General features: G+C 43.2%; 1 protein-coding gene across 4 annotated transcripts in view; it reads right to left on the reverse strand.

Annotated features, from left to right (window-relative positions):
* Positions 1 to 16,031: 16,031 nt before the first annotated feature.
* NFATC1 (nuclear factor of activated T cells 1) overlaps positions 16,032 to 21,666 on the reverse strand; it is a 395,649-nt gene continuing 390,014 nt past the window's right edge. For all 4 annotated transcript variants that reach the window (XM_069219782.1, XM_069219784.1, XM_069219783.1 and 1 more), the window contains exon 10: positions 16,032 to 17,916. In XM_069219782.1, the coding sequence (XP_069075883.1) occupies positions 17,867 to 17,916 (50 nt within the window). In that variant the 3' untranslated portion in view covers positions 16,032 to 17,866. The remainder of the gene's footprint in view (positions 17,917 to 21,666) is intronic.

A 21,666-nucleotide genomic window follows, 5' to 3' on the forward strand; every position in this document is an offset into this window, starting at 1 on the left:
ATATATCTAGATTCTTAAGCTAGAACTAATTGATGATCGCTGGATCATAGGTATAGCTTTGAAAACCACCTGGTTTCGCTCAACTCTCCGATGAGGTCATCTATAGTGGAAGTGAAGTGTTGCTCCTTCTTTATTGCCGCATTGGGTAGCCTCACATCTACGCAGATTCGGACATCTCCTGGTTGTTTCGGCTTCTTAGCTACGGCAATTGGTGATACCCACAGAGTTGGACCTTCTACCCTTCTGATAATGCCAGCGGCCTCAAACTTCTCCAGTTCTCGCTCCACGAGGGGTCTCATGTGGAAGGCAATCCGTCAGTGTCATAAGGCCACCAGTTGTATCGATCGGTCTATATGTAGGGTGATTTCTTTGTCTTTTAGCCAATCTGTTCCTTCAAACACCTGTGGTAAGGTTTCTAAAATGTCGCTGAGAGACTCAAGAAACATGTCAAACGGGAAGGTCACTATGCCCAGAGCTTTGGCTATGAAGCATCCTAGGAAGGTGGGTTGGCCTTCTTCAGCAACGTTCACTTGTGCTTTAATTTCTCGTGAACCATGGCGTATTAGATTCCAGAATTTTCCTTTCATGGTGAGTGGTCGGACTTGCTCTTAGGCAAATACTTTGATGTGCGCTGGCGTTAGGAGAGGCAGTGGCAGAAGTCTTTGGTACGTGGCATGTGACATGACATTGATGGACAACCCAGTGTCCACTAAGGCGAAGACAGGACATTGTACTATTAGCAACTTGCACTTGGGTAATTTCCCACCTTTCTGAGCAGCAGTGCTGATGGTAAAGACTGAGTGCACGGTTTGTGTTTCTGCTGCATTGTCATCCATATCACTGCCTCTGGTCTGAATTTCAAGGGCTGCATTTACTGTGGCTTGGGTTGTTACGCCTCTCGTTGAGCTGCACATTCTCACATGGTGGTTAAGTTTGCCGCAGCCTGCACATTTCTTTCCTCTGGCTGGGTAGTCTGTCATTGGGTGGGTGGTCCTCCACAGCGACCGCATGTTCTCTGTATGTTGGGTGTGGGTATCACTGCAGTGACTTGTTTTACCTTGATCAGGCTCTGAAGCGCTACCTCCATATGGGAAGCTCTTGCTTTCAACAGTTCTTTTGTTCTCCCCATGGTCAGGATGTCTGATAGGGATCATCCAGATTCTTCCAGGATGCGTTCCCTTAATTTTGATGCGGCACATCTTGAATAATCTGTCCCCTGATTTCCTTGTTCTCATTGTGGAAATTACATGTGCTGGCCAGCTCTTTGAGTCTCATGTAGAATGCGTCAATGGACTCCTCAGAGTGTTGCCTACCTTGCCTGAACACGAATCTTTCATAATCAATGTTGGCCTTCGGTTCAAAATGTGCTTTTAAGGCTGCAATGAGGGTGAGATGCATCTTTGGCTCTGCTTCTACAATTGTTTTAGATATACGTTGCATGTCTCCCCCCCCCCGGTGTAGTATCGTGGCTCTCTTCTGTGCATTTTCAATTTTCATAGCTTTAAAAAACAGTATCACTCTCTATACCCAGTCCTTCCATCTGGACGCTTGTGCGGAAAGAGCACCTTCCTCTGTGAAAGGCTCTATGGGGTGTATGGTAATCATTGTGATAATGCAGTGTCTGTTGCTTTAATTAGATGCCTTTTGTGGTAGTGTTGCCACCTTGCAGATGGTTGAGCTTCAGTTCTTGTGTTTTTTTAGTACATATTTAGTTTATGATGAATGTGTCAGAAGCAGTTGTACAGTAGATTTGCCTGATTCAGTCAGGGGCTTCTTGTGGAAGTGCACGTTGTCAGGAAAACTATTGCCAGCTTTGTTAAGTTCTTCCCTCAGCAAAAATGATTCCCCTTTTCCTTGTACCCACGTTGGTTGCAGTGGCGTCCTCACTCCCGGTGGCTCTTGCGGAGGCTGTTCTTAGAACTAGCTTCTTCAGGTTTAACTGCCACTCAACAGGGTGGCCGCAAATCCTAGTGTGGTCAGCGCTCTAGTGTTTCTACCTTAGTCTTGTGCTGAAGCTTCCCTCCAGCTGTTTCTCCCTGGTAGCCCTGCACTTCAACTGTCATCCTGAGGAGAATGAGCAGTGTTCCTGAGGCACTATGTTTCATAGAGAAATCTTCCAGTTTTGAGTAATTAATTATTTTTCTTGTTACGGTGTGCACAACAGCTATTTTTTCCCTTTTGAAGCTGAATTATTTCCTTCTTCCAACAACTGGCTTTCTGAGGAGAATTTGTTTTGGCTTAACAGAACTTCAAGCAACTGCAGCAAGAAACCCTTTTGTATGATTTCCAGACTTGCCAATATATATATGCACATATATATTTAAGAACTCTTTGCTTTGCAGACGTGTCAGTCTTAGAGACAAACCTCAGTGCTCAGACTAATTCCTAGAGACTGTGATTGAGAAAACTGAACCTTGAGAAGGCGTTTTCGTTTCCTGTAAAAGACATTAGTAGTTTGTATATTTGTGAACTTTTGAACTGTTCTCCAGAGAATCTTGGAAACCTCTGACTCATGGAGAAAAGAAGATATTGAGTTAACATTGTTCTCTTAGAGAGAGAGGTGAGTCTCTCAAAAGATCCAGGTTAGGAGAACGATAGAATTGGGTGAATGTGAATGGCTGAACAGTTGAGTGAGCAGTAGGAATGTACTTATCTATGCTCTTATCACCTGACTGCAGGTCCTTCCTTTAAAGAAATCCCAATAAGAAGAAAGGTGTAGGTTTTCAGAAACACACACTGACTATCCTATCTTCAAGTGGGAAACACAGGCTGGAACTGGATCTGGAGGTGGTCTCTCTTTTTCTATTCCCATTCCCCTTTCCCCCTAGTGGATGCAGGGCTCAGATAATCAGTTAAAGTCTGAGCACGCATCTGTTGTAGGAAGTTGGGTAAAAGGCATCTGCTCCTGTGGAAGTTTGATTTAATGGGTAATCTTCTGACCGATTGAAGTGCCTAAAAATACTTATTTCCACCCGAGCAGAATAGCTGAAAGTTTACATTTCAATGCCTTGGCGGCACTTATGGACAAAATGCAAAAACAGTTAATCCTTACCCCAGATGAAAACAAAAACTTGAGAGAGGAAATAAAAGGTCCCATGTTGAGACCCAACAGCCCGTTGACAAATTAAATAACTTCACTTCTGGGAATACCGCAGGGACTAGTGGGGTTTCAGGTAAAACCTTCCCTACCTCTACCTCAGAAATATCCACACAAGTCATTCATTCCCTTGAATTCCCAAGGAATAATAATTCCTTGGCCCCATCTGAACATTTTAGTGGAGATCCTCACAAGGCGCAGATATTTTTAACCCATTGCTCCTTACACTTGCTTTGTCGTCCCGTTATTTTTACAGAGGATCACTCAAAAACAGCATTCATTTTGTCTTATTTGAGTGGGGATGCGGCTTCATGGTCCATGCCTTTGGTGTCACGAAGTGACCCTATATTATATGATTTTGAAGTCTTTTAAACCGAATTCCTTTGAATCTCTGACCACAGAACAATTTCCCAAGCCACAGATAATGAATTACTAGACTTAAAACAAGGTTATATGGATTTGATCTCTTATCTGGCACAATTCAACAAATTAATTATGGAGACTGGTTGGCCCGAGAGCAAAAGGGTTGCGTTTTTTAACCGAGGTTTACGAGAAGAACTAAAAGATGCGCTAGCCCAAATTCCAGATTAACCTACTGATGTGTCAAAATTAATTGCTCTAGTTTTACAGATTGATCAGCATCTGTTTGAAAGAAAAGATTAACGCAAGAGAGAATTTCGTCCTATTCCACCACGTTTCAATAGGAGTTAAGTGGAAAGTATCAATACCTCAGGGACACAAACTTCGGAAGAGCCAATGCAAATCAGCAGTGTTAGAGGTCCCCTGTCTAAAGAGGAAAAGGACAAGCGAAGATCTAAGAATCTAAGTCTCTATTGTGGGTTGTCTGGGCATTTTGTAAGAGAATGCCCAAAGAAGCCTAAACAAGATAATTCAAGAAAAGAGAAAACTCACTCTACCAAGAGAGTACCCCTGGTTGACTTACAACACCAACCAGCCCCTGAATCCCAATTATTGACAAACACCTTACAGTCTGCTTCCCCTCATCTTACCATCTCTTTTGACCTCATCTTCAGAGAAAATAAGCTGCAGGAGGTTTCAGTGATGATTGACTCAGGAGCTACGGGAAGTTTCTGTGACATCCAGTATGCCACAAAAATGGGAACACATTTTCTAAAAAAAAGACTAGCAGAGCTTGTTCATGCAGTGGATGGAACAAACTTGTCTTCGGGTCCTATCACAGATGAAACTGAACCTATAGTTCTGAAAGTTCATCCAGGACATCAAGAAAAGATATCTTTCAATCTCATAGATGCTCCTCAATTTCAGCTGATCTTGGGCTTACCGTGGTTTACGGAACATAACCCTGAAATTAATTGGGAAAAGAGGACTCTCCAATTAAATTTAAGTTACTGTTGGAAACATTGTTATGGTCCTCAAGAGATAAGTAGTGCACCATCTCCCTCTCAAGTTTTGGCTACTAAATCCTATGTGGTCTGTGGTCTGGAAAAGGTTGTCATTCCCCCAGAATATAAAGAATTGTCTGCAGTGTATGAACAAGCAGAGGCAGAGAAGGTGCCTCCCTACAGATCTTATGATTGCAGGATTGAACTTGAGCCAGGTGGGAATCTACCTTGCAGTAGAATCTATGCCCTTACTGAAAAGGAAAACAAGTTCCTAAAATAATATTTGGAAAAATATTTGGCAAACAGTTTTATTTGTCCCTCTCAATCCCCAGTCTCTTCCCCCCTTTTGTTATCCCAAAGAAGAAGAATGAAGAGTTAAGAACTTTTATCGATTAAAGAGCGTTAACTCAAGGTACGGTGAAGAATTGATATTCCCTGCCATTGATTTCAGTACTGCTAGATCAGGTAAAAGATGCAAGAAATCTACACCAAACTAGATCTTAGCAATTCGAGTTGCTAAGGGAGACGAATGGAAAACGGCCTTCCGCACCCAGTTTGGTCTATATGTGTACCAATTGATGCCTCATGGGCTATGTAACGTGCAGGCCGCTTTCCAGCACTTTGTGAATGATTTTCTGAGGGAGTTTTTAGATCAATTTGTAGTAGTCTACATTGATGATATTTTAATCTCCTGCCAGAATTTGCGAGACCGTGTAGATCATGTGAGAGTTCTAAAGAAATTGTTGGAAAATAACCTATATGTGAAGTTGGAAAAGTGTGCCTTTCATACGAAGGAAGTAGAATTCTTGGGATTCATCTTACAGGAAAATGGAGTTCCATGGATCCTGATAAAAAGCAAACAATCCTGGATTGGCCTTCTCCTAAAACAGTGAAGGAGGTGCAAGGTTTTATTGGCTTTGACAATTTCTACCACCAATTTATAAAAGAGTTTCCTAAAAAGGTACTTTTTTACAAAACTGTTGAGGAAAGGAGTACCCTTCCATTGGTCAACTGATGCTGAAGAATGTTTTTGAGTTACTCAAAAAAACCTTTACGGCAGCCCCGATCCTTCTCCATCCTAACCCTGAGGAGCCATTTTTGGTGGAAGCTGACGCATCCAACCAAGTGATTGGTGGTGTATTGTCTCAGAGGCACAAGAAAACAGGTCATCTTCACCCAGTGGCTTTTCGATCCAGGAAATTAGCTCCTCCTGAAAGAAATTATCCAATTGCTGACAAAGAGCTATTAGCAGTGAAGGATGCCTTTCATGAATGGCAACATTATTTATTAGGGGCCCGCCACGTACTCACTGTGTTCACCATTCATAAAAATCTTCAGTTTTAAAAGTCTGCTAAGACATTAACTCCAAGGAAATTGAGATAGACTTGTACTTTGCAGATTATAATTTTACCATTACCTATCGACCTGGTTCTGCCAATAGTAAGGCAGATGCGTTATCAAGAATGAATAATATACCTGAAGCTGGAGAAGCTAAAAAGATTCCAATTATTCCAGCAGACATGTTTGTTTGTACCTTACAATTTTTCAGAAAAAAAAGGAAGGTTTGAGAATCCACATCTGGCCAAGAAATGTCAGATTGGGCCATCAAAAAAGGAGGAAGAAGGGTTTTAGAAAATCTTCCTTTTGTTGAAAATGCTTTATATTTGCCAACTCGTGAGTTGCAAGAACTAGCGTTTCAAGCATTTCATGATGATCCTTTAGCTGGCCATAGAGGAATTTTGAAGGCTACTGAATTAATTTCTGGTGGCCTGCCATGATCCCTCAAATAAGACAATATGTTCAATCCTGTGATAAATGCACTCGGGGAAAGACAACATAATTAGCTCCTGAAGGTGAGCTTCAGCCTCTTCCCATTGCACCATATCCCTGGCACACCATTACTATGGATTTGATTGTAGATTTAACTTCAAGTCAAGGTTTTGACACAATCCTAGTTTTTGTAGACACCTTTTCTAAAATGAGTCATTTCATCCCTCTGAAGAAGGTTCCTCAAGCATCTCAGTTAGCACAGTTATTTTCACAGCACATAGTGAGAGCTCATGGCATTCCGGTGGTTGTAATCTCAGATCGAGGTCCCCAATCTGTTTCCCAATTTTTGAGGGCCTTTATGAAACAACTTGGAATAGACTCACGTTATTCTACCCATTATCACCCGGAAACGGGTGGACAGACAGAAAAAGTTAACCAGGAGATAGAGCAGTACCTATGCTTATATCTCCTGTACCAAGATAATGATTGGCCAGATTTCATTTGGACAGCAGGATTTGCGTACAACAATGCTATTCATGCCTCCACTGGTTATTCTCCTTTAGATTTGAACTCTGGTAGGCACTGAAACATTATCTTAGGAAGGTCAGGAGGCTTGGTCCCAGCTGCGAATGAATTCAGTAAGAAAATTCAAAAGACCTATCAATCCACTAGAGAACACCTGACCAAGGTGAAAGTCTCTTACAAGGAACATGCTGACATAAAGAGGAGAGGCAACCTTGGTTATTGCGAGGGTGAGAAGGTCTGGCTATCCATTCGACATTTACTTTAAGAGAGAACAAAAAATTCCAGCCTAGATATGTAGGACCCTTTAAAATAAAGAAAACTGTAAATCCAGTAACTGTCAAACTCGCCTTGCCCCCTCAGATTAAGGTTTATCCAGTATTCCATGTCTCGCTACTTAAAGAAGCCATCCCAATGTTAGGACAACCACCTCTCCAGATCCTATCCAAGTAGACTCACATATAGAATATGAATTGAATAGAATTTTAGACTCAAAGTTTAAAAAAGGAACATTATATTACCTCATTGATTGGGAAGGTTTTTGCCCAGAAGAAAGCTCCTGGGAAGCCTTCCAAAATGTGCGTGCTACAAGGTTGATAAAGCAAGTTCACAACACTTTCCCCAACAAACCTTCTGAGGGAGGGAGTTCTTTGGATGGGGGTATTGTCCGGAAAACTATTGCCAGCGTTGTTAAGTTCTTCCCTCAGCAAAAACTATTCCCCTTTTCCTTGTACCCAGGTTGGTTGCAGTGGAGTTGTCACTCTTGGAGGCTGTTCTTAGAACTAGCTTCTTCAAGTTTAACTGCCACTCAACATGGTGGCTGCAAATCCTAGTGAGGTCAGCGCTCTAGTTCCATGCTGAAGCTTACCTTCAGCTGTTTCTCTCTGGGAGCCCTGCACTTCAACTGTCATCGTGAGGAGAATGAGCAGTGTTGCTGAGGTGCTTCGTTTCATAGAGAATTCTTCCAGGTTTGAGTAAATAATTATTTTTCTTGTTACGGTGTGCACACCAGCTATTTTTCCCTTTTGAAGAAGCTTATTTTTTTCCTTCTTCCAACAACAGGCTATCAGCTTTCTGAGGAGAATTTGTTTTGGCTTAACAGAACTTCAAGCAACTGCAGTAAGGAATACTTTTTTATGATTTCCAGACTTGACAATATATATATGTACATATATATTCAAGAACTCTTTGCTTTGCAGACTTGTCAGTCTTAGAGACAAACCTCATTGCTCAGACTAATTCCTAGAGACTGTGATTGAGAAAACTGAACCTCGAGAAGGCGTTTTCGTTTCCTGTAAAAGACATTAGTAGTTTGTAAATTTGTGAACTTTTGAACTGTTCTCCAGAGAACCTTGGAAAACTCTGACTCCTGGAGAAAAAAAGATATTAAGTTAACATTGTACTCTTAGAGAGAGGCTAGTCTCTCAAAAGATCCAGGTGAGGAGAATGATAGAATTGGGTGAATGTGAATAGCTGAACAGTTGAATGCCCAGTAGGAATGTACTTATCTATGCTCTTATCACCCGACTGCAGGTCCTGCCTTTAAAGAAATCCCAATAAAAAGAAAAATGCAGGTTTTCAGAGACACACACTGAATATCCTATCATCAAGTGGGAAACAGGCTGGAACTGGATCTGGAGGCGGTCTCTCTTTTTCTATTCCCATTCCCTTTTCACCCTAGCGGATGCAGGGCTCAGATAATCAGTTAAAGTCTGAGCATGCATCTGTTGGAGGGAGTTGGGTAAAAAGCATCTGCTCCTGTGGAAGTTTTGATTTAATGGGTAATCTTCTGTCACACGTGTTGCAGGCTTTCCAGGTGCCACTGTGCCTTTAAGAGGCTTCCTTGAGCTCTCTCTCGCAACGGCAGGCAGGGGGCATGGCCAACTCTGATGCACCGGCCTTCACGGATGGAGCATGTGGCTTCATGTAGACCCTCATGAGTCGTCCATGTGGCAGGGGCACAAACGTGGTGCCGCTGCAGCAATGGGGTTCGCTCCAATCCAAGTTCTCGTGCAGAGAGGAGCGGAACGCAGCACGAGCACTGCTAGCCATGTGGTATGGCTCGCAGCAGCAACGTCAGGTGGGGCACAGCAGGTAGGACACCCTTGACACAAGTGTGGTGTTTCTATTGACACCAGATATATTTAATATCTACTACGTGCAACGCCACAAAGGACTTGGGACACTTCATTAATTTTGTATACGTCGGCCTGCCAGGCATCTGCTAACAGCACATCCGTTTTGTCCCTAAAACCACGCCTGCCGGCCGTGCACTATTTATTATACTCCTACCAAATGACCCTTGGGTCACAACATATCTGCAAACGCCGAAGGGTGTCAGGGCAAACACCCCTCGCTCCATACAACATAATGATTGTGTTTGCGACCTCGTTTAGTCACGACATTACAGGTGGCTCATTACACTGTACTACAGGCATGGTATAGCCTCTAACCTTTGTCCCTATACAGCAAGGTTGCCGTGGGAGGTGGCAGGTCTCCTCTATTTTCTCCTCCTGTTGTGTGGTTGGGGGGCAGAATGTGACCATCAGGGAGCGCTGTGCTCTCCGCACCTGTCCCAGCTTCCCTTTACAGACTTAGCCTCCGCTGCATCACAGGAGGTGGGAAGCAGTTCCTATTACTGCATGCACTGGGTGAGTAGTGCGAGGGGAGTGCAATTTTTTTTCTGTTTATTTTGCTTTCTAGCGACATCTGCCTCTCTGTGAGGAAGCATGAGCCTGGGGCTACATGCTCGATTTCACCTGCACCTTCTGTCTTCGCTGGCACAGTGTACGGGCATAGCGCGGCATCTCTCTTTCTTTGGCAGATTTGGTGCCCTGCCTCTCCATGGGCTGCCTTACCAGCATGTTCCTCTCACCTGAGGCACTCTCTAGAGCAGAGGTCTTCAAACTGTGGGGCGGGCCCCCCTAGGGGGCCTCAAGTGCTCCCAGGGGGGGCGCCAAACTCTGGCCAAAAGAAGCATTCTACCGATAACATGCCTTTGTTTTAAACTAAAGCATGTTATTGCATTTTTAAAAAGATAACAGCACCTAACTGCAATGTTTAAATAGGTCTGGACATATTTAAACATTGCCATCCTTATAAAATATTTGTGAAAAATTCTGAGGGGGGCCCATAGATTTTTATTTTTCAACTGGGGGGGCGCGGCATTAAGAAGTTTGGAGACCACTGCTCTAGAGCAGTGTTGTCCAACCTTTTTATCGCCGTGGACCGGTAAATGTTGGATAATTTTTCCGTGGCCCGCTTGGGAGGGCGCAATGCTCTGCGCCTCGGCCGCCCGCCACAGTGAAATGAAGTTGAAGTTCCTCGGGCAGCCCGGTGCCGATTGATCCACGGACCGGCACCGGTCCGCGGCCCGGGGGTTGGGGAACACTGCTCTAGAGGGTGCCGTCTTCTCTGTCATGATGGGAGCCCTAAGGGTGGCCTTGGGCTGAAGGTGTAAAACCAGGATGGAGAAACGGTGTCAGCCACAGTGAGATCAACCATCCTCGTCACCAATGTCATGCTGTGGGCCATATACTAATGAAAGGTTGGACTCAGACACCAGACGTGAGAGGTGTACGTGCGGCCCCACTTTTATTGGCAGTCACCTGACTGGTGACCTGTGTGTGGGATGGCTGTAAGCACAGGACCTAGGGAGGGATTGCTACATGACGTGTCTCCAGTAGGACTCTACAACCATGTGCAGATATCGCGTTACCACCCAATTCTAAACCGGGCCCTCTCTGTGACGGTAAGCAGTTCACCTAAGCTTAAGAAAGATTACTTACTGATGGGTAACCCAGCTATTAATTAATCCTTGACGCAAAACATTCAGGGGTAGAATAGCAAATTATGATTTACTGTAAAAATACTAAAACAGTGTGTTCAGTCTGAAAAGGAAAAACTCCACAGCACATTTTCATTCATGAAAATCTAATTTTTACTTTATGTACAACATAGTGTAAAAAAGTTTTAAAAAATAGCAACTGAAATATATCGGAGAGAAAATTAAAAGTTTCAGAACTATAATGAGATCTGGCATTAATCTATTTCCCGTACCTTGAGAATGGATTACAGTACAGAATCCATGACAACTCTCTCGGAGCTCTCCTCTCTCAATACAATGAGCGTCTACTTTCTCTTTTTGCCTGGCGGTGATGAGTGTGTGGCCGAAATCTCGTCCAGGACGCAGGCGAAACGTTCTGGCTCCTGCAGCGGTGTCTGTAGCACAGTCGGTTTGTCTTGTCTCGCCCGCAGGGAATAGTGGACTATCCGAGGGCTATCACGTAACCACTTCTCTCCCTTGGCAGGGCCTGCACCTTAGAGAACCGCGAGAGATCCTTTTTGGCAAAGACCGCTGACTTCCATATTAAAATGATTATGCTAGCAGACAGAGGTATGCTGCTGTAAAAGGGATGGGCTGCCGGCAAGGAGCTACTGTTTTTGCTGTGAAAAAATCCATTGGACGAAAAAGAAAAGGAAATAATGCAGGATTTCTGTCAAATTTGTGCCGAGGTTGCCGGTAAACGGTGGGGGACTCTTTTTTGGGGGAACCAGTTTTATTTTTCATTATCAGACATTGACCATGAGCAAAAGACAAAGCAGAAAATGGAAGAAGAGACCAATACATAGTAAGAACTAAGAGAAGAAAAGATGCTGGAAGAGTGAGATTAAAAAACAGAAAGTTTAGGCTCTTGAACGAGAGAGCCCTGAGGTGGAATAAAGACTACGCAGCCTTGGATTTTCAGGAATCCCAGTATTCTGTAGGGGCTTCTAGGAATTTTTTTGTTGCAGATATACTAACCTTTCTCATAAGGTAGGGTTGCTGACTGTGCTGCTTGAAAGGGAGAGTAGAAAAGTGGTATATCTCTTAAAATAAGTTGCTGTTTTCCTCTCTCCCTGAAGTGCACCGCAGACCAACGCAGGCACCCTTGCGCAATGCAAGGGTGTGTGTGCTCTGTCAAGCATAGGTTTCTACTGGATGTGCGTCTTCCGGTACAATAACTATGCTTGAACCCTTTTTGCTCTTCGTATGTGTGCTGTAAAGTACAGTACATGTGCAAAGTTGGAAAAATGTGGAGAGTTTTTAAACTTGCACCACTGTTATGCCTGCCTTCTGGTGCAGTAATATTTTGTTGCAAATTCCTATCTACAAAGGTTTTGTGCCAGCGTCTAAGGGTGGTTGTATGGGAATGCCCATGTACTGTCCATGGTATGCCTTCCTCGATGCAAAGTAGCATATAGCGATACACTGCATTACTTTAGGCAACTTTCCAATGGAAATCATGATTTTCATTGGGAAGTAAATTCCAATATAACACATTAGGCTGGCTTTGCATCACTTTTGTGAAACAAACTCGGTGTAAAGTGTTAGTAAGTCTGGGTCCCAATGCTACAACACATTTTTTTCTCCAAATTAAGCAGTTTTACTCATTTTCTCTGTAATTTTCATTAGTGGGTGTAAGAAAATTGGATTATTGTCAGCTCAAGGAACAATCACAACTCTTTTCAGACAAACCTTCAAAGTCACTAAATTAACCTGAGCTCATCCCCTTGTAGCTCTGGCACAAAGCAGACAGGCTTAATTTAGCGCAATGTTTAAAGTATTTAGGCAGTACCTAAACGATGTATAGTCAAAATGCCACACAATAAAAACCCCAAACTGAATTAGAAAAATTGAGTAAAACTGAATACACAAAATGACAAAAATTCAAAAAGGGGGACAAGAGATATGATTTTTTAAAGTTTTAAGCAGAATTAATGCCAAAAAGAAAGCAATACCAATTTTAGTCAACGGTCTCTGTAGACCAGGACATAGGCACAATTTGAGGCTGAATGCGATGGGGTGCGGGTCAGATAAACCAACAACGTTTGTCCTGGACAAAGATTTCACCTTCTGACTTAGGGCCTGACAGAGTTTGGCGGAGGGAGTTACTCCATCACGAACATGACGGATAGCCTGTCCTCCATATTACGATCCTATAATAACCTATGGAGATCATAATACCGGGGACAGGATATCCGTCATGTTTGTAATAGAGTAACCCATCCGCCAAACTCTTAATCAGTCTCTTAGTCCTTCAAGCCCCAATCCACCACAGGAATATACTACTACAGCCCTCTAGGACCTAAGGAGAGGCACTTAATAACTCAAAGGGTGTCAAGCAGAAGCCAACAGCAGGGTCCACTATAGGTCCACATGCCACTGGTCAGCAGGGATATTCTAGGAAAAGGGCTTTTATAGCTTGTTGGATCTCTGTATCCTGAACAGGAAGGCAGCCATATGGTTCGTAGAACCCACTTATCAGTCTTGGATAACACTCAGAGCAGTCCAATCCTTTAGGATTCATCTCAGGTAATAGACAGTAGGTCCAATCCTCTTCTGATCTACAGCAGGCCCAGGAAGTGTTCTGAAGTGGGTGCCCAGGGATGCCACATTTATGTCTGGTACGAGCTGTTGCATTGGTATGACTCCTGGGCACAACCTAACCAATAGGGTAAAGTTCCCAGGGCCAACCCTGCTCGCCTTTGGCATTTTCAATATTGTGAAAGGCTTTGGCCACACTAAACTTGAGCTCTGAGGGCTGAGGGTGTGTGGAGGGAGTGCACTGTAGTAATCCTAGTGTCCTCCCACAACTAACTCTAAAATCTAGTTTGTGGCAGCCCCTGTAACCACTATGAATTCAGAGGCAGAAATCTGGTAGGACAAAAACAGAGCCAATCAGCAACCAATCATTGATAACAACACCTTGCATGGCGGAGAGGCGAATTATAGTTACTCTAGGACACAAGTTATAGTTCCATGAGATAACTATAACTGGTGAATTTGAGTTATTTGGTTTGTTACATGAGATAACTGTAACTGGCTACATGAGTAGCACTTGAGATAACTATAGTTACACACAATAACTATAACTAGTGAATTTCAGTGTTTTTTTTCTTCAAAATGGCGTATTTTAACTGACATTTTCACCTAACTATAACATGTGTTTAACTGTTATTTCGTCAGTTAAATTACATACATATGAAGCTAACCACAGGGTAGTTACGATTAGAATTGTGTTCTCATAGGAAATGCGTTTTTAGTGTTGCTAATTACTTTGGTGCCATTTAATGACTCTCTATGGAACTTTCCAATTTTTTTTAACTTTTTGACCAGTTTGTGCATTGGAAGTTTTGTGGTGATCCGTCAAGTGGAGGCTGAGAAAAAGGGGGGTCCCAAAAATGTGATTCCCCACTCATTTTTCCATAGGAGTTTTAGACACAGCTACAGACCAAACAGCTGAACAGATTTACCCAAATTTGGTAGAAAGCTAGATCTTGATCCAGAAAGAGTGCTTTTAGTGATTTGGAGTAAATTCGTTCAGTAGCTTGTGCCCCCTGCGATCTGAATGGCTGCCACCACATCAACCAAAAAGTAGTAGCTGCTACCTTAGGACTTGGTACTCAGTCCAGAGTCTTAAAAACACCAAAAAAAGGCATAAGTAGTAGAGTAGGAATACCCTAACCCCCTAGGCCTGGTGGTGGAGTTCCAGAGAGACTCTGCTTAGGGTGAAAAATGTTTTTTTTAAATATATTTTGCCGCAAATTTGCGGAAGATCTGAAAAAAACTCATCAGGGGGCAGGGGCTAGGGCCTGGGGGGCAAAGGTAGGGTTTTTTTGGGGGAAGGAACTTTTGGCCCCCTCCCTGAGCCTCTGAGAGGCCCCAGGGAACCCATGCCCCAGGGCCACCTTCAAAATAGGATTGGGGGCCCACAGCCCCCCCTTTTGAAGCCTGCTTAGGCCCAAGGGACCGTATTCCCCAGACCCGAAATGTGAATAAAAGGGGAGGGGAGCTGTGTGGCCCTAAAAAGGCCCCAGGGACCCATCACAGGGGCCAGCTCACTGACTGTGTCCCAGGGAGCCCACCCCCAAGAACACAGTCGTTTATTTCCTTCCTGCACTGGCGTCAGAAGGGAACTTATGTTTTCTCCCATCTAGCAGGTAATTTTTAAATCTCCCACCAAATAGGAGCAAACCCACAAGTCTGTTCCCAGCTAGTGAGAGCTTCAAAAATGCTCCAGGTGGCTGTGAGCAAACATGTTCTATTTCCCTCTCAGCACTGATATGCACAGGGAAACAAAGCACATATTGCTCCCACACAGCGGGAGCATGCGGAAAGCAACTGCTCCCTCTGGGTGGGAGCAATGCCGGCTTTCGTACCATGAGGGAAGCTAGCTGGGGCTGGGGAGGCCCAGGGGCTCCCTCCGCAGCCCCAATGTGACACTTGGTGGATGCTATATCTGGGCACCCACCTATTATTGAATCCCTGGGAAACAGGGTCCCTGGGGCCAAATTAGTACAAGACCCCCTACCCTTGTAATAAACAGATGCCCCTGGGGAATAGGGTCCCCAGGGCCTGAGAAATAACAATACAATGTTTTAAACTAAAAAAAATCACTGAAATTCAGCAGTTATAGTTATCTTAAGTAACTATAACTTATGTCCTGAGGTACCTATAACTTACACCCACCTGTTGCCAAAGGCTGTGCCTGGCGTGGGGTTGCCAGCCTATGAGGGGGTTGGCTGCCTTCAGGTTGGTTGGCCACAGGGCCACGCCCTGCAGCCAACCTTGCAGCGTGGGTTTGGCAGCCTGCAGGGTTGGCAGCAGGACCTGGACACAGACCAAGCATGGCAGGGTTTGGTTTTAAGTATGATAATAAAATTGTACTTTACGTTAAAAGTCCCTAGAAAGTTCACTGAGAACAACAAAAGTTATAGTAATATTTGTTGGATGAAATGTTCAGTAACAGCGTAACATTTTAACTTTTAAAAAAGCACAGAAATTCACCAACTATAGTTATTGTTATCTCAAGGAACTTGAACTTGTGCCCTAACTCACACCTCGCCATCCACTGCTTTTACATCACTCATGACAACTTCTATGACATAATTGATAATATACCTACAACATTTGCAATAAAATTATCAATGAGAAAACTGTGCATGGTGGGGGCTTGAGTTTTAGTTACCAATGGTGACATGCAGATGAGTGTGTGATCATGGGCTAAAACTATTCCTCTGAACTCTGAAACTGGCCAGCTACCTGGGCAGTTGTATGAGGCATTTTCCATTTTATTTTCACCTCAGGAAACGGCTGGCGGCCTTTTATTCCAGGATTACATCCCAAAAACGAATCACAAGAAAACGATGCGGATGTGCAAATTCTCACTGAAGTAAGCGGACTATTTAGCTTCAGAGACACCAAGAAACACAATGAACCACGCCAAGCGAGTAGATGCCAGCAAAAGAAAAAATATATTTTTATTTTTTCTTTTACTTTTTATCTTTTTACATATGTCACGGACAAACACAATCTGTCAAACGTTTCTTTTGCTAAGTCGCAAGCTATCACAAACATGGCATGCACTTCCTACACTGATAAATATCGGCTACCTAACTAGGATTACACAAACGAGGGATACATGATTGCTAATATTTTATCCAGTAATAGCTTAATATATACATGAAGCCATGTTATATTATCGTCTTTTCACAGTAATGTGCAAATGCTAAAATATGGCTTTCTTTTACTTTACATAAAAAAGATAAGACATCCTTGAACAGACTCGTTATTCAAATTGTAACAAAAATTCCACTTTGTTTAGTTGGGAGGCTAATTTTAACCAGTTACTGCTTCTTTATAAATGCGTAGTTGAGGCTTGTTTCCAGAAGGGGGCATTAATTACCAAGGCACGACGTTCAAGTCACACTTTTTCAGCTTCAAGAAACCATGTTTTTTGGTTGAAAATAAATGCTCTCGTGTGAATCGAGGCCGCATAATGTACAAAAAGCATGTGAGTACATCTCTACGGTGTATCATGAAACTGCCGTAAAAAAAAGGAAACATACATTATACATTGATGCATCTTCAAACATGGTTTTTGGTAAACTGTTCTCACAAGTAGTAGAGCAGGGAATAAGGCGCCTGAGGAAGAATAATCTTATTTGCACAATATTTACACTCCCACGTTCTTGAGTACTATGTACAGCTCTGCGGTGACTGGTCTCCTGCCCTTCGTTGAACGTTGTGCTTCGTGGACTGCGTGCGTGAGCAGCTTGTTTCTGCGTCTAAAGTGCGTGGTTAGCTGCATGAAGTTAAAATTCGTCGTCACCATAAAGTGAGAGATCAGAGTGCCTAGGGCAGAATTTTGCTTTGAGGTCATATATGGCCAGTTTCCAGGCCTTCTCGAAGCGTGGCTTAAGTTAACATTGTAGGTAATGGGTCTATAACACAGACTATGAAGACACGCAGGGCTCCGCAGTATGTCCATCAATTTTACTAATTCAGGGTGTGCTAGCTGTAAACTTCTATGGACACAGGTTTTTCAGTCGCGCTGCACCTCGGCCCATCAGTTGACTTTCATGTGCTATGTTTGAAGTCATTTTACAATCTTTTCCATGCAAATACTTACAATTGTAATGTTTATTTACCACAAAATACTTACAGTCTACAAACATGAGATGACGCCTGGGAGTACCCAATAAGCTTGCAAAATGAATCGAATAAGGCATTAGACCCTAAAACACAGCAGTGTGAAAGCTGCAGACATTTTGGAATTCAGAGGCCTTTTCCTTCACTTGATGTTTACTACACAGTCAGACGGCTGGAGCAAGAACATGGAAGGACTCCTCACTAGAAGGTGATTTGTTTTTTGAGTTTGTTCTAAACTTATCAAAATGCCCTGATGCCACAAACGTGGTGAAATAAGGCACTTCCAGAGAAGATGTTGTTAGGGACTAAAGGGATCAGTCTTAAAAGCAGGCCAGGCGCTTGGCTATGGGGCATGACAGTGTTCGGTCCGCGGCGTCCATCTTTGCAAGAGATGATGGTTGTGTCAGGTGTCAATCTCCTTCCTGAGGCCACTTTGACGCACGTCAGAGATACAGTGCCCGCCCTCCTAATGGTTCCAGAGGGGCGTGGGGCAGAGAGCGTACCAGGTCAGGACATGGGGTTTACACGCTTACTACAAGTCACTGTGAGGAGGCATGTGTAAAAGTTCAGCTGTTCCTGGTCGCTGAGGGATTGGCTTGTGCTCTTTGTGTTTTTTCAGCTTCTTTCCTGCTAGGTGATCTAAGAATGTACATTGGTGCAGGAGAGGTCGTTCCTTATGATTTCATTTACTGAAAGCAAAGAAAGAAAATGATCAAAATTAGCAGCAGAGAAAATATGACAGGTAAATTCTAGAATATAGCAACTCACATAATTAGGATCATCAACACGTTCATGGGACATTTTGACAGCTAGAGGCTGTGATGTCTTTAGCTATTTCAACCTTAATTGTAAATACCAGGTTTTATGTAGCGAAGCATGTTACTCATCTGGACTTCCAAGTGCTGTAATTAACAGGTTCTGCTATTACCTACTTCATGGGTGCTCTTTTAACCAATCAACTCTACATTAGCCATGCCAAGATTTGAGCTACTGATTTGTAGGTCAAAGCAGATAAACAGCAGGTGTTAACTCACCCAGTCATTTTGCCAGCATCTTAAGACAGAAAAGGATAATGCAGAACATTCTAATGACGTAGCACACTGGCAAACAAAAACAACGGGTAGCCACTGCATATTCCGATGTAAAGCACAAAAGTTCCATGTCATATGATCACTGACAGACTACAAAGCTCCCCTTTTACCCTTATTAACAGCAGGGCCAGTGGCCATTTCTGTGCACGGGCCACGTCGGCGGTCAGCTATTGCTCAGCTTGCTGGGAGGAGTAAAATACACCAAGGTGTAGCCCTTCAGCACTGGTCAGGAGTGGTACCCATAACAATCATGGAAGAGGAGTGCAATAAATGTACTTTGCCTAAGGCTCCAAAATGTTCTATGGCTGCGGAAGGCATGGGTCTAGACATTTTGAGTGGGTACTATTCGCTTTCCTAGTGGAATACATGGATGAGATCAGCAAAAGCAGTAAAACTGGTAAGAGATGGAGCCACTTTACACTCAGTGCTTCTCCCACTACAACAGGAGGGGTTAGGCAAGGTACACTATTGCCCACATTCGTCTGTGTTTATGTGGGGGGGGGGGGTGGGCGAGGTGCCTGGCTACATTTTAGAAACTACGACCAGTGCCAATATTAAACTCCTTCCTTTCGTTTCACAACATACCACTGTTTACCAGTACAGTTTGGTGACCTCTTGAGATAGTTTTTGGGGGGATGTGCAATAATAACAGAGAAGTGAAGGATGTAAGATTTGGCAGTGATGCACAGAGGGGGCAAAGTCCAGGAGCAACAGATTGTACAGGTAACCTGATGGACACCTTTGCACAGGTGGTGAATACAGTAACATATACTTATAGTTATCTGGGACTGCTTTTTTAGCTTATACAAAGAGTGTTCCTGGGTTCCTGCAACTTTAGTTTTGTTTCATTGAGCCAAACTCCCTTCCTCGATAGGAAAGCTGCAGTTAAGTGAGACCCGGAGATAACTATTATTTTAGGTAGATGGACAGGATTGAACTTTTAAGCAGCACCGAGGTAATATTGAGGCTCGCTCAGGGAAAGTACCTTATAGGTGCGACAGCACAGATAGAAATAAGAGAGAGTTAGGTAAAAAGTATTATCTGAAAAGTGATGTGATCAAAATCTACGAAAATGAGCCAAGTAACTGAGCGAAGAAGCATTGCTTTTAACAGATCAAGAAAAGAAGTATTAGCTGAAAATAATGGAAATTGACACTGTCCAAGCTAGAAGGATCAAGAGTGGTCTTGTTCGCAAATACATTTGAAAAGGGCCTTGTTAAACCTACAACGCACAGACATTTCTTACACTGCTTTGCAAATGTGATATTCTGTGACTTGCGTTTCATGAAGTGCATTTTTGGCTGTGTATTATCTCTTGGTAGTTTAAATTGACTAAAATGAAGCGCCATCACACTGGACTGGGACTACATGTAGGCAATATTGTAAATCATGGGAGGTTGTGTGACCTGGGGTGGGAACTGAAATGATTGTTCCCATAAGCACTGTATGAAGGTGTACGTCTGCACGATGTGAATGACTGGTATATAGGATACAGAGTGTGGTGTTTTCAAGGGAATCTGGTGTGGTGTATGCAGTGCAAGGATATGTGATTTGGGGCCAGATGTATGAAAAAGTTTTGCACTCGCAAACGGTGCAAATCGGTAAATTCGGCCGTTTGCGAGTGCAAAACAGTGGTCTGCGATGCATGAAATGCATTTGCAGACCACAAATAAGAAATCGCTAAAATTGCGATTTCTTGCGTTGCGACCTGGAAATTGCGAGTCGCAATTTGCGATTCGCAAATTCCAGCTCGCAAGGCTATGCTGGAAAAAATCGCAAATTGCGATTTTTCCAAAAATGGCATTTTGCACTTGCAAAATACCATGATATGCAACCAGGTGGTAACCTGGTGCAAACTTTAAAAATGCAGTTAAACTGCATTTTTAAATTAAACATGTAAAGCACACATGCCCTTTTGGCATGTGTGCACCTTACATGTTGAAAAAAATGATTTTGGGGTGCAGGAGAGGCACCCTGGCCTTTTGCATTTCCAAAATTGCGATTTCTGGTTCAGAAATCGCAATTTTGGAAATGCTAAAAATTTGCAGCTATGGGCCACCAGGCCCATAGCTGCGAATGGGGCCGGTATCGCAATTTGCGATTCGGTAATAGCATTTGCGATTTTTAAGGAATCGCTATTACCGATTCGCAAATGTGATACATGGCCCTTTGCAAGTCGGTAATAGCGATTTCTTAAAAATCGCTATTACCGAATCGCAATGGGCCGTGATGATACATCTGGCCCTTGGTGAAATGAAGTTGTCTGTACGAGGAGGCAGAGGTGTATAAGATGTGCAACCTATGAACTGGTATGTGTTGTACAGTGCGTTGTCCAAGGAAAGCAAATGATATGTTGTGAAAAGTTGTTCAAGATATTTGGTATTAATTATGTGAGGAACGGTATCAGGGTGAACATGGCAGTCGGGTAGCATTCTGTCATGCTGCTTAGATTATGGTTTGCACAGAGCCCAATAATGAAAGCAAAAATAATATAATACCACATGGCCTAGGCATGGGAGATGCCCCCTACTAACATAATATACATATTCACAGAAAGTATAAAGACAACAATGAAGACACATAGTGATAACCTCTCCCATCTTTAGAGTCTGAATTGTACCCAGTTGATGCACCCAAATGGAACATGAGACTGATTCAAAGAGTAAGCAGATATCTCCACCCACCAAGGGAGCTTAGCACTGTCCACTAGCCCTGCAGATTGGTTGCAGAGTGTAGGTATATGAATGGGTGACGGAGGTGTTGGAAGTAAAGCGTCCATATAAAATATAGTAACACCTACTAATGTCTGTTGGTGGCAGAATATCCTGAGGGATTTAAGACATTAGGGTTGCCTGAAAGTAGCATTCCTGGGTGTAGGAGGCTGGACTGGCTTGTAGTGAGTACCTAGGGGTACTTGCACCTTGCACCAAGCCCAGTTATCCCTTATTAGTGTATAGGGTGTCTAGCAGCATAGGCTGATAGATAATGGTAGCTTAGCAGAGCAGCTTAGGCTGAACTAGGAGACGAGTGAAGCTCCTACAGTACCACTTAGTGTCATATGCACAATATCACAAGAAAGCACAATACACAGTTATACTAAAAATAAATGTACTTTATTTTTATGACAATATGCCAAAGTATCTCAGAGTGTACCCTCAGTGAGAGGATAGGAAATATACACAAGATATATATACACAATACCAGAAATATGCAGTATAGTCTTAGAAAACAGTGCAAACAATGTATAGCTACAATAGGATGCAATGGGGACACATAGGGATAGGGGCAACACAAACCATATACTCCAGAAGTGGAATGCGAACCACGAATGGACCCCAAACCTATGTG

The sequence above is a fragment of the Pleurodeles waltl genome, chromosome 2_2, assembly GCF_031143425.1.
Source record: "Pleurodeles waltl isolate 20211129_DDA chromosome 2_2, aPleWal1.hap1.20221129, whole genome shotgun sequence".
NCBI lineage: Eukaryota > Metazoa > Chordata > Amphibia > Caudata > Salamandridae > Pleurodeles > Pleurodeles waltl.